General features: G+C 40.2%; 1 protein-coding gene across 2 annotated transcripts in view; it reads left to right on the top strand.

Annotated features, from left to right (window-relative positions):
* TMSB15C (thymosin beta 15C) overlaps positions 1-12,321 on the top strand; it is a 109,603-nt gene extending 97,282 nt beyond the window's left edge. The window contains exons 1-3 of one of the 2 annotated variants that reach the window (XM_075538580.1): positions 9,800-9,907; positions 11,148-11,252; positions 11,886-12,321. In XM_075538580.1, coding sequence (XP_075394695.1) covers positions 11,153-11,252; positions 11,886-11,923 — 138 coding nt within the window. In that variant the 5' untranslated portion in view covers positions 9,800-9,907; positions 11,148-11,152 and the 3' untranslated portion in view covers positions 11,924-12,321. Of the gene's footprint in view, positions 1-9,799; positions 9,908-11,147; positions 11,253-11,885 lie in introns of those variants that run through there. The other variant, XM_075538579.1, reaches the window with a different exon arrangement.
* The last annotated feature ends 1,591 nt before the right edge of the window (positions 12,322-13,912 follow it).

Genomic DNA, 13,912 nt, shown 5'->3' with positions numbered 1-13,912 from the left:
TTGCTGGGTGATTTGGCATGTCTATTTCCAGCCGTTTGAGGATGTTTCCTTACGTTTGCCCCAGTGATTGTACCCGTTTAGAGTCCCACCACAAGTGTTTGAGGGTTCCAGTCTCTCGGAACCCTCACCAACATTTGTTGTTTTCTGTTTTTTTTTGAACTTTGCTTTGATGAAATGCTGTGCATGCCCTCTGCCCATTAAAAAGGGTTTAATTGGTGTATACATTACAAATCATACAATTTAATTGTTCAATCCTATTAAGATTTGGGCAATCATCACCACAATCCATTTCAGAATTCTCTCTTCTTATACTACTTGTTGCCTCCCCATTTCCCCCCATTCTTCCCTGCCATACCCCTATCCAGTCATGGTCCCTATTGATCTACCTATCCTGCACATCACATACAGAAATTATACAAACACATCATACAAAAATCACACACAATTAAACAAAAACCTAACAACAATGACTAGACGAAACATAAGAAAATCCTCAATCAATAAGGAAGTAGAGAATATTAACAACGGAAACAACTTTAAAATGGGTCAAAGGGGAGAGCAAATGAAAAATATTATATTTTAACCAAACTGCATCTACCATAATTGACTTTACAATGCTCTCTGTCTGGTAGCAAGACTATTCACATGCCTTAACTATGGTCAGAGGGGATTCACTGAAGGTTTAATCCATGTGGGGACCTTGCAAATAAATTTTGGGCTTCCACTGTCTTCCATCCCAAACTCCTAACTCTAAACTCACTGCCATTGAGTTGATGCCAACTCATAGCAACCCTATATGGAAGGCTAGAACTGCCCCTATGAGTTTCTGAGACTCTGACTATTAACGGCAATGGAAAGTCCCATCTTTCTCCCTAAGAGCTGTATGGTGGTTTCAAACTGGTGATCTCAGTCCAGTGTGTAACCACTATGCTACCAAGAGTCCTACTGTCATTCATAACCTTCTGCAAACTGGGTGTTCACATTTAAGCTCTGATACCCTTCCCACCTTCGGCTTTGAGTTTTATTATTTACAACCCTTGGATCGTACAGGCTGGTTTGTTTCTTCAACGTGGACTTAGTTGATGCCTTATTTAGAGGCTGTTTGCATTAAGACAAGCCTTTAAGATCCTACACTCTATTCTTTCTGATAGCTAGACATCATCTGATTTCTTCACCAAACTTTGTTATAGCACCCATATCTTCAGTGATCTCTTCATGAGGGTGAGCATTCAACAGGGTCATGTCATAAGACCTAGTTGTTCTTAGATTAGGTCTAGAATTAAGTGGGAGTCCAAAATCCATTCATTTATCTATGGTTTTGGTGTTAGTCTGGGTTGTCTAGAGAAACAAAATCATTGGCACTCATATGTGTATAAGAAACAGCTTTATATACAAGAGCAATAGAATATTGAGAAAACATCCCAGCCCAGTTCAGATCAAGTCCAGAAGTTCGATATTCGCCCATGTATCTGATACCAATCTATAAATTCCTCTTCAGACTCATGCAGCAAATGCAATGATGCCGAATGCAGGAAGATCACAGGCCAGTGAATGGAAAGTCTTGTGGATCCAGTGGCGGTGTAAGCATCTTATCACTGGTAGGGGTCTTTATGTGGCTACACCAGCTCAGGGCACTGGTGTAGCTCCATGTGTCTTGTCAGCTAGAATGTCTCCCAGGGAGTGAGGATGTGTCCTGCCTCCAGTGAGCTATTTATCTCCTTAGTGCCTCCTAATGAGGTCATCAAGTTGAGACCTGATTTTCAGGCTAAACTCCACCCCTTCATTCTGGAGTCTCAAACTGACAGCAGATTATGTAACTACCACAGTTTGTATATGTATCTGATTTATTTTAGAGACATCATGATCACTGTATGATAGAGAACATTAGTTTAGTCAATGGTATAGAATTTAAAACACTGTTGAGAAAAGGAAATTATGCAAGTATAAACCAGCTTCAGGACTCACTCACTGTCTCACTCACTGTCTCACTCACTCACTCACTGTCTCACTCACTCACTGTCTTACTCTCTCACTGTCTCACTCACTCACTGTCTCAATCACTCACTGTCTCACTCACTGTCTCATTCACTCTCACTCACTCACTGTCTCAAAAAAAAAGAAAATAAATAAATAAACCAGCTTCAGACTGCAATACATGAATTACTGACATATACAGATTAAATTCTTAAGTAATTGGACACTACTTATACAAAAAATGGAGTTTGGTGATAGGGCAAAACTTTCAATAACACTCATTAACAAACTCTGCCCATTTTTTAAATTGGTGTATTTATCGGTTTCCTGTTGAAGTGTTGAAGGTTTCTATAAATTTTAGAGATTAGTCCCTTGTGAGTTATATCACTGCCAAATGAAATCTTTTAATGAACATCGTTTCCAATTTTTAGGAGTTCCCAAGTCATCCAGGTTGTTTTCTGCTGTTGGGTGTTCTTCCTTAGTACCATTTTGCTTCTTCAGGGTATCTTTCTTCAAATAAAGTTGGCCATTAGTTTTTCACAATGTCAAATCTTCCTATCCATGACTATGGTAACTGTGGTATTGTCTTCCATTTATGCATTTAAGTCTCTTTTGGTTTCTTGTCAATAGTATTTTGTACTTTTCCAGGATACAGATCTTTTACTTCTTTTTTTAAAAAATCTCTTTATTAGGGGCTCATACAACTCTTATCACAATCCATACACACATAAATTGTGTAAAACTCATTTGTACTTTCATTGCCCTGATCATTCTCAAAACATTTGCTCTCCACCTAAGCCCACATCAGCTCCTCATTTTTCCTCTCCCTCCCCACTCCCCCATCCTCATGAACCCTTGATAATTTATAAATGATTATTTTGTCAAATCTTGCACTATCTGACATCTCCCTTCACCCACTTTTCTGTTGCCTGTCCCCCAGGGTGGAGGTTATATGTAGATCCTTGTAATTGGTTCCCGCTTTCCAACCCACCCTCGCCCCACCCTCCTGGTATTGCTACTCACACCACTGGTCCTGAAGGGATCATCCTCCCTGGACTCCCTGTGTTTCCATTTCCTATCTGTACCAGTTTACATCCTCTGGTCTAGCCAGATTTGTAAGGTAGAATTGGAGTCATGACAGTGGGGGGTGGGAAGGAAGCATTTAGGGACTATAGGAAAGTTGTATGTTTCATCATTGCTACATCACATCCTGACTGGCTCATCCAGTGGCCTACAAATGAGCATTTCTCCACTCCGCACTCCCTCTCCCTCATTCAAATTATATGATTTTTTTTCTGATAATGCATGACACCTGATCCCTTCAACACCTCATGATTACACAGGCTGATGTACTTCTTCCATGTGGGCTTTGTTGCTTCTGAGTTAGATGGCCTCTTGTTTACCTTCAAATCTTTAAGACCCCAGAAGCTATATCTTTTGATAGCTGGGCACCAACAGCTTTCTTCAGCACATTTACTTGTGCACCCATTTGTCTTCAGTGATCATATCAGGGATGTGAGCACACAATGATATGATTTTTTTTGTTTTTATTGATGCCTGATAACTGATCCCTTCGGCACCTCGTGATCACACAGGATGGTGTGCTTCTTCCATGTGGGCTTTGCTGCTTCTGAGCTAGATGGCTGCTTGTTTATCTTCAAGCCTTTATGACCCCAAACACTATATCTTTTGATAGCTGGGCACTATCAGCTTTCTTCCACACATTTGCTTACTCACCCGCTTTGTCTTCAGCGATTGTGTCAAGAAGGTGAGCATCACAGAATGCCAGTTTAGTAGAACAAAGTATTCTTGCATTGAGAGTGTACTTGAGTGGAAGCCCAATATCATTCTGCTACCTTAATACTAAACCTATATCTATGTGCACAGAGATCTATTTCCCCATCCTCACATATAAATATATTTACATATGTGCATGTCTTTATTTAGACCTTTATATATGCCCTTGGCCTCCTAGCTCTTTCTTCTATTTCCTTTGACTTTCCTCTTGTCCCACTATTATTTTCAGTCTTCACTGGTGTTTCAGTAATTCCTGTTGGTTACAATACTCTTGGTCGTGCCCTACCAGGCCTCCTATACCCTCTTCACCACTGATTTGGATCACTGGTTATTCCCTTGTCCTGGATTTGTTAACACCACTACCTTTCTCCCTACCTCCCCCTCTCCCAAGCCCCCCCGGAACTGTTGGTCCCATTGTTGTTTTCTCCTCCAGATTGTTCATCCAGCCTTTCTTATTTAGACAGACCTGCAGAGATAATAACATGCACAAATACAAGACAGAACAAAACTGAGCAACAATATAAAACAAAACAACAACAAACCAATGAGAAACCAAAACACAACAAGAAAGAAAAGCTTGTAGTTAGTTCAAGGACTGTTTGTTGGCCTTTAGGAGTATTTTCCACCAAGGCCTGGCACCAAAGTCCACCTTTGGCATTCCCTGGGGTCTTCGTCGCTTGGTTCCCTTGCTGTTCTGTTGCACCCCCTTAGTGTTTTGCCTCAGTGTGGCGGGATCAGATTGGGTGCAATTCCCACACTGTGTCTCCAGTGTTGTCCTCTGTAGGGCTGTTGTCCCCTGTAGGGCTATGGGTCAGCGAGGGACGTCATGTCTCATAGTGGGGCCAGCCATGTGGTCCTCTCTGTGAACTGGCTATTCTGAGTGAGAACATGATCCTCAAGGCCTGGTGGGCCAGGATGTGCTCCACTCTCTCCTCCTCCCCCTTCCTCTGCTCCCATGTCTTCTGATCAGACATGTCCCTCCCCAAGACCTGCAGATTCAGTGCCGTCCTTTGAAATAAATTCTTCGGGGAGGGGAGGGGCAGGTGTCCACTTAGTAGTTGCGATTGGGGCTGGCCCCTCAGACCTCTCCACTGGTTCTCTACTCCACACTGGCATGTTGCATTCACATCTTCAAGCACTGGGTTGAAGTCTGGTCCCTCTTTCCTTGTGGAGATATAAACAATACCCTCCTCTTGGGTGGGTTAGTGCCCCCGCTACCCATTTGTTTTACCTTTCCCCACCTCATTTTTAGTTGGCTACAATATGTATCCCTGGATTTGGTCTGGTCAAATCTTTTACTTCTCTGATTATATTTATGCCTAAGTATTGTAAATGGCATTGCAAATGGTATAGTTTTCCTAATTTCCTTTCCTGAGTTCTCTTTGTTAGCATAAAGAGTCCAATTAAATTTTTTTATATATTGAGCTTGTACCTTTCCACATTGCTGACTCCTTCAGTTAATAACAACTATTTTTCTTGCAGAATCTTTGGAATTTACTATGTACATGATCATATCAACTGTAAATAGAGTTTTAAATTTTTTTGTCTATTTGGATATCTTTAACCCCCCTTTCTTGCCTTATGGTTTTGGCTAAGACTTTCGGCACAATACTGAATTGGAATGTTGATAAAGAGCATCTTTGTCTGGTTCCTATGCACAAGGGAAGTGTTTTCAGTTGTTCTCTGTTGAAAGTAATATTGAACATTGGTTTTGTGTATATGCTTTTTACTATGCTGAGGAATTTCCTTTCTTTTCTGTTCAAGTCAGATTTATGTTTTTGATCTTCCAAACTCAACTCTCTACTGCAATGTTTGGAAACCGCTTTCCCTCTACCCCTCAGTTGTAGATAGGGGGAATTCCCCAGCAGTTTATTTCTTATGGAGTTCCACCAATGGCTCGTGGGTTCCCACTGTCATCCATAGTTTTCTGCAAACTGGATTCTCACTATTTGGGCTCTGATACTGATCTCTCCTTCAACTTCAGATTATATGCTTCACAAGTGAGATGTCAACTACATCCACATGGAAGAATCACATCATCATCTGTCACTGAAGGACCGTTGAGTATTTTTATCAGGATTGTCTCCTGCTGTTGGATTTTGTCATAGGTTTTCTGCATTAATTGATATGATCATGTATTTTCTTCTGTTTTAGTTATGTGAGGGAATACATTTCTTATCATGTTTCTCCATTCTTGCATACCTGGTATGAGTTCCATGAGATCCATTAAAATATATATTGGTTGATTCTGTTGTCTAGGATTTTGTTGAGAAACTTTGCATCTATGTTCATTAGGGATATCAATATATAATTTTCTTTTTATATGATGCCTCTGACTTGTTTTGGTAGCGGGATTATGCTGGAGTCATAAAATTATTTTGAAAGCTTTCCATCTTTTTCTACATTCTTGAATAGTTTGGTGTCAGTTCTTCTCTGAATGTTTGGTAGAAATCATCAATAAAACCATGTGGGTCCACACTTTTTTGTTGGGAGGCTTTTTTAATGACGTTCAATTTCTTCTTTTTTTATGTGTCTGATCTGGTCAGATTTTCTATATCAGTCTGTGGTTGGTTCAGGTTAAGTAGCATATTTCTAGAAAGTTTTCAGTTTCTCTAGGTTTCCAAATTTGTTGGAGCATAGTTCTTCATAGTATTCTCTTATTACCTTTTTTAGTTGTTTCAATTTTAATGGTGCCAATTTAATTTGTGTTATTTGCATCTTCTTTGTTAGATTTGCCAGTGATATGATAATTTTGCTAATTCTTTCAAAGAGCCAACCTTTTTTCCTATTTTGTCACCTTTATTTTTGCTATAATCTCTACAATCTATTTTCTTCTTTTGACTGTAAACTTATTTTGCTGCTCTTATTCTAATCATTGGAGATGTATTAATTTATTGATTTTGGTTCTTTCTTCTTTTCCTATATATTTGTTAATTGGTATATTTTGCCCTCTGAGCACTGCTTTCACTGCAAACCAAAAGTTTTGGTATGCTTTATTGTCATTCTCATTTAGTTCAGGTAATTCCTTACTTTATTTTTTTATTTCTCCTAGGGTTTAATCAATTTCTATGCATTTGATTTTTCTATTGTTGCTCTCTAATTTTATAGTGTTGTGATGTAATTATAGAAGGTGCTTGGTGACATTTCAATGCTTTAAATTTTATTGAGGCTTATTTTGTGGCCTAACATATGCTCTATACTGTAAAATATTCCAGGTGCTCTGGAAAAGAATGTATATTGTGCTGTTGTCAGGTAGAGTGTTCTGTAAATGTTTATGAGGTTACATTGGCCTTCGTGAAGAGATTGCTGAAGATAGGGATGCTATAGCAACATGGGAAGAAATCAGATGCCCAGCTATCAGAAAAAAAAATAGTGTCTAGGGTCTTAAAGGCTTGCCTTCAGACAAGCAGCCATCTAAGTGAGGTGTCAACTAAATACACATGGGAGAAGCACACAGCCTGTGTGATCTAAGGATTATAAATAATAAAATCCAAATCTAGAGATTGTATTTGTTGTGAGGTGCCATTGAGTTGTTTCTGACTCATAGTGACCTTATGCCCAACAGAATGAACCATTTCCCGGTCCTGAGTCATTCTCACTATTCTTGAGCCCATTGTTGCAGCCACTGAGCCAATCCATCTTCTTGAGGGCCTTCTTTGCTGTCATTTACCAGATTTCCCACTGGTTACTTTCCTTCCCACTTTACCAGATCCAGAGGAAATGGTATTGGAACTTAGATTCTGAACAACCGGTTTACAGAAGGCCATGGATGACTGTGTAAGTCCCAAATCCATTTGCACTGTTCTCTTGTGGATTAAGCGTCCAGTGAATTCCCTGAGACCATAGTCCAAGGAGGTGAAGAGCCTTGATAGCAGACAGAGTGCACTGTAAAGTGGATTATTACAGATGTAGTTTGGTTAAAAGGTAACACCTTATATTATTTTATATCCCTTTTGACCCTTTCAATTCATTCCAGTTTTTAATATTTTCTGCTTTCTTTTCTTTTTTTAAAAAACTTTTTATTAGGGGCTCATACAACTCTTATCACAATCCATACATATACATACATCAATTGTATAAAGCACATCTGTACATTCTTTGCCCTAATCATTTTCTTTTTTTACATTTTATTAGGGGCTCATACAACTCTTATCACAATCCATTCATATACATACATCAATTGTATAAAGCACATCCACACATTCCCTGCCCCAATCATTCTCAAAGCATTTGCTCTCCACTTAAGCCCTTTGCATCAGGTCCTCTTTTTTTCCCCCTCCCTCCCCACTCCCCCTTCCCTCATGTGCCCTTGGTAATTTATACATTGTTATTTTGTCATATCTTGCCCTATCCGGAGTCTGCTTTCTTTTCAATTGAAGTTTTTTTCTCAGCTTCATTTAGTCATTATTGCATTTTTTTTTGTTTGGTCTGTTTTCCTGTATATGAAATCCAGGATATATATATATATCTATCTATATCTATATCTATCTATCTATCTATCTATCTATCTATCTATCTATCTATCTATCTATCTATATATATATATATCCAGTGACTGACTGGACTAATAATTTCCTACGGATGTGGTAGGGAAGGTTTGATGGAAATTAGGTAAGAGAATGTTCTAAAATTGATTGTAGTAATGATTGGACAACTCTTCTTAATATGATTGAACTATTGAATTATATGATATGTGAATCATGTCAATAAAACTATTAAAATGTCTATGACATCAAAGTGATTGTATTGTTTAGTTCTTCTTTGTATTTGTTGAGTTTCTTTCTATTTCTATTTTTCACTGATGGTGATATATTAATTTTGTTGTAAGTTGTTTCCCTCTCCAATTTTGTATTTTTAGGCTAAGAGTATGATTATTGATTTATGTAGCTATATACATGGACCATATGGAAAATGTGGAGTGCATACTTAAAACATAGTTTTAGCTCCTTAATGTTCTTAGGTTCCGAGTATCAAGAATATCTATTCCTTTCAAGTTACTACTGTATTCTCACTTTTCTCTCTCACTAGTAGACACTGGGTGGTGCTGTTGTCCCAAAATTCTGCTCTATCATGGTTTTATTACCTCAGTCAACAGAAGCACAACCATTGTCATCTAGTCAATTCCGACTTAGAGACCCTATAGGACACAAAGTAAAACTGCCCCATAGTGTGTCCAAGAAGCCTTGGTGATACAGTGTGTTAAGCTTTGGACTGCTAGCAGAAAGGCTGGTGATTCAAATCCACCAGATGCTCCATGGAGAAAAATGAGGCTGTTTGCTCTCCTAAAGGTTTACAGTCCCAGAAACCCCATGCAGCAGTTCTACTCTATTTATAGGGGCTTTGTGAGTCAGAATCCATTAAATAGCAATGGGTTTGATTTCATCTCTATGGACGCAAACTGTCACATCTTCCTTCTACTGAGTAGTTGGTAGGTTCAAACCTCTGATATTTCAATTAGTAACGACCTGGACAAACATCAGAACACACAACTCTAAGCACCAATTCCAAACCACTGCTTGGTTATCAGTAGGTCCTTTGTCTAGTCATTAACCGGATTCAACTTGGATCTCGGAGTTTGCAGACACCCCAAGGTACTTGGGCAAAATGTCTCTTGTTTATTGTAGAGGTTACTGTTATCATGGGAGAAAAACGGGGAATTTGAGTCTCGTAAAGAGTTACAGCCTCCTCGGAAAATCACGAGTAGTCCCATCCTGTCCTGTAGGGTCACTATGATAGTGCCAGTGATTGTTATGGAGGAGTGAATGTACTTAAGATGAAGGCAAAGGGGATCCTCAAAACTAAAGCATGCAGGGAAGGGTGAAGGGAGCAGGGTCTTGGCCAATCAGAAGGCTGGAGTAGGGTCTGTAGAAGGGGTTTCTGTCTGGACAGATAGACACTTGCAGAGGCTGAGCCTGTAAGTAAGGAAGGGAGTTTGAGGGCGGAGGTCCTCAAAGCTGAAAGAGAAGGGAGAGGCGAGGAAGGGAGTCTGTGATCCCTTGACCAATCAGAGAAGAGTAGGGCGGGGCCTTTTACTGTTTTATAATTGCGGGGTTCTGCGCGGGAACACTAACCTCGCCCTGAGTGAAATCCTGTGTCAAGCCAGGGGTTATCCATTAGCGGATCTTCAAACCTTCAGGTGAGAGGACCTAGGGCCTGCTGGGAGCCCGAGGACAAAGGGGACCGGAAAGCGTGGGAGCTGTAAGGTGGGGCGTGCAGGGGGCTTTAGGAAGTTGGAGGGGCCGGGTTGGGGCTGGCGTTTAGTGTCTGGGAAGCTGGGCGCCTCAGTGCCTTTGTCTTCCAAGGCCGCCCTTTCTACCCAGTGTTTAGTCCTCCTAAGGGGGTTGAGGGGCACGGGGTGGGGGGGAGGGAGGGGGGCACTCAGAGGTAGATGCGCTCCCTGAGCCGCTCCTGAGTGGCTAGGCGCCCAGTTTTTCTATTATTATTTATATTTTGATTCTTCTAATTTTGGAGATTGGTGTCTGCTAGCTGAGCAAAGGAGATTTTAGGTGACCTCGACTGGAGGAAGTCGAATACAGGACTCTGGGCTGATTGGGGGCCTATCCATTCGACTCTAGGCATTTAGATGGGTCTCAGCCCACCAGGGTGGGGCCAGATGCAGGAGAGCTCTGTTTCCCAGTTCCTGGAATCTCCTATTGTCTGTTCTGGATAACTCAAATGTTTCCAGGGCCCAGGCTTTCTATCATGTTGATAGCAGTGAAAGAAGATTTTTCCTATTCTGCTCAAATGATGGACCTTATTACTTGACCCCTTTCTTAAAGTGTTTATAGATCGGAACCACAGGGAGATGCCGTAAGACAAGTAATTAGTTATGACTGGATTAAATCCCCTCCCTCTTTGCTCCTTTACTGTAGCTCCTTAAACCTTTGAGCAGGTAAAATGGCCAGAAACTAATAACACCTTATGCCATGCTATTGAGGGCTGCTCCAGCTCCCCAAGTGAAAACATCAAGAAAAATGAATAGAAAACAAAGGTGGGCAAATCCTGCTATCTCCTGTTACAAAACCATTTGCTGCTTAAAGTCAGTCCCCATTTTCTTCTATCCCTGTCTCTCCTGTGCTTCTCTCACCTCCATTTCACCTTTGCTGTGGTTTTCAGGAGTCGGACATATTGGTTCCTGCATTCTAGTGCATCTTGCTCCAGAAAACATTTACTGCTTATCAGGAGTGGAGCAGTGATGTGGAATTGAAAATATTTGAATTAAAAAAATGGTCATCCTAAGATTTGTGGCTGGTTTTCCATTCATCAAGTAAAATACATATTGCTACTCGGTGGCTGTAATAATAGTTGGTTCTGATAATAATTTTGTTCTGATCATAACTTTGCAATATATACATTTGTTGTTGCTGCTACTCTAGGCAAGATGAGTGATAAACCAGATTTGTCTGAAGTGGAGAAGTTTGACAAGTCAAAACTGAAGAAAACTAATACTGAAGAAAAAAATACTCTCCCCTCAAAGGAAAGTAAGTCTTAGGGGAATTTTAGTGTGAATGAAAAAAGGTAAAACTTGATAGACTTAATAAATAAACTCTTCTATGTCTTGGTAAGTAAAATTTCCCACAAAGTAAAAGTAAGATTCAAATTTGGGCACACTCAGAGCTCCCACACGCCAGAGATTGATTTTTCTCTTTGTGGGTACAGGCTGTTGGCGAAACTCTTGTCAATATATCCACGAAAGACTAAGGGCCCTTCTGGACATAGCACTATTATTTGAGAGAGTTCCAAATCGGTGAAAATCATCCGAAAGGGTATGCTTTCCTACAATGTGTAGTGATCAAGAAATGGAAGAAAATGCTTTAGTTCTTTCGCAATCTCAGAATAACAGATGGGAAAATAATGGCAACAATATAAATTTACCTTTCAGATGGAAAAATAAAAATAAAGTAGATGCAGATTCTAATGAATGTTTAAGTAGTTAATATACATGCCAGCACTCACATGGATATGCCCACTGTGAGGATTTGGGGTCAAATGTCTTGTTCGAACTGTAAAGCATATATAACAACCTTATATGACAAAGGGTTTTTTGGAAAGAAACTATATTTAATTTTAGGGAAATCCCCACATAATTAATTTTTGTTTTTCTTTTTTTGCAGCTATCCAACAGGAGAAAGAATGTGTGCAAACATCATAAAACAGGATGTCCTCCGGGGAGCAAATTGCAGCATTGCTTGAGTGTTGTCTTAGTTTGATAGGCTTCATTTTGTAAACCTATGTGTTTGTAAAGATTTTAGGAACTTTCTGAAACCTTCTCCATATTCTCTGGCTAAGGGGACAAGTAGCCAATGGTCCATCATCTTTGTTTGAAAACTTCTCATTGGTGTGTAACTCTCACATGGCCCATGCTATCATTGATCCACCATGTAAGAGCTTTGGGTGTGTGGTTCTTCCCTTGCCTGCAGGATATGCCATTTTCAACCTCCAATAGGTACCTCCATTACTCAAAAATCTCCATGACATTGCATGCTTTTCCTGCTTCCCAAATTTTATTTTCATTGCTAATGTAGCAATAAAATAAAAAATATATAATCATTTTTGAGACTTGTGAGTCATTCTGATTGAAATGAAAGTATGTAAGGGTGTTCTTTTCAACCAAAAAAAAATGAATGAGATAAAGCTGCTTTAACGATTGACATGGGAAATACTCTTCCCTGTTCAGTTCAGTAAGGAACACTGGTGTTGCTGTCAGGTACACATAGGACTGCTAATAAAATGTCAGTGATTCAAACCCACCAGCTGCTTCATGAGAGAAAGATGAGGCTGTCTACTCACAGAAAGATTTACAGCCTCAGAAATCTATAGGGTTGGTTGCTGGAGTCAGAATTGACTCTATGGCAGTGAGTTTTTGGGGGATTGGCCAAGTCAAGTGGGTCCTGCCTTGGAGATCTTAGTACTTTTGCCTTAGAGTTGGAAACAGAGCTAGAGAACCATGGAACACAAAACCTCTCTCTCTCAGATGAAATGGAAACTCAGAGTTTAAAGTGATAGAGTCATGGTAAACAAGGGCTACAAACCAAGCTGGGCTCTATTGCTCCTAGAAATATATTTTTCAAATTTTTAGAAGGGACACCTGAGACCCTTAAGGCTGAATGGGGAGGCACTTGTGGACACACTGTGCTAAGCACTTCATACTCAGATATCTAATACATTCAAAGAGCTCGGTTTGTATACTGAATAAAGCTTGCAATCTTTTGTGCCAAGCATTTTTCTGTACATGGTGAACATAAGGAGAATACATACATAGACATGTCCAATCCCGGCCATAAATCATGCTTTCATCACTTCAGTTTTCAAAATCACCCATAATCCCACCAACTAGAAGTGTTCAAAGTGTTGGCATTTGGGTGTATAATCCTTGACACTGTTTTATTAAATACACATCTTTTCAAAGAAGTCCTGTTGGTGTAGGGGGGTTACACATTGGGCTGCTAACCACAAAGTCATTAGTTCGAAACCACTAGCCATTCCTTGAGAGAAGGATGTGAGGCACAATGGCTATGCGTTGGGCTGCTCACTGCAAAGTCAGCAGTTAAAAATCACAAGCTTCTCTATGGGAGAAAGATGGGACTTCCTCCTTCCATAAAGAGTTACAGTCTTGAGAACTCAAAGGGACAATTCTACCCTGCCCTCTAGGGTCACTATGAGTTGAAATCGATGTGATGGCAGTGACTTTGGTTTAAGGGTTGTAGGAAGCAGATATTCTCACTATCAGAAACTTCTACCCAAAAAAGGTAGATAGTTCCAGTCAAGTGTCAGTGGGGTAGCATGATCACAGGGCTTAGTCTAGTCAGATGATTTGAGCCTTTGAAACGTCCGTGTTGGTTACCAATGCCTAAACCCATTGTCCAACAGTCACGCAGTCCCTTGAAGTGACACAGTGCTTACACCATGCCCAAACCTGCAGCCTTGTAGTTTCTAATAGTTTGGGAGCTGGAGTCCACACACAGTGTAGGTAGCCCCCCCTTTTAGTATTAGAGGTCAGCCATTGTGTGCCTGCCCACCATAACTCCCAAGTTTTTTCCCAGCTGAAATCTCTCAGATCTTTTAGATCCAGGTTATACAGATGAGGAACCATCCTGCTTATACTCTAGATGCAATCAGTTGTCTATTATCAGGTCTCTTT

Source organism: Tenrec ecaudatus, chromosome X (genome assembly GCF_050624435.1).
Source record: "Tenrec ecaudatus isolate mTenEca1 chromosome X, mTenEca1.hap1, whole genome shotgun sequence".
Classification (NCBI taxonomy): Eukaryota; Metazoa; Chordata; class Mammalia; order Afrosoricida; family Tenrecidae; genus Tenrec; species Tenrec ecaudatus.
Note: the sequence above shows the minus strand (reverse complement) of the source record. Positions and strands in the feature narration are given on the sequence as shown.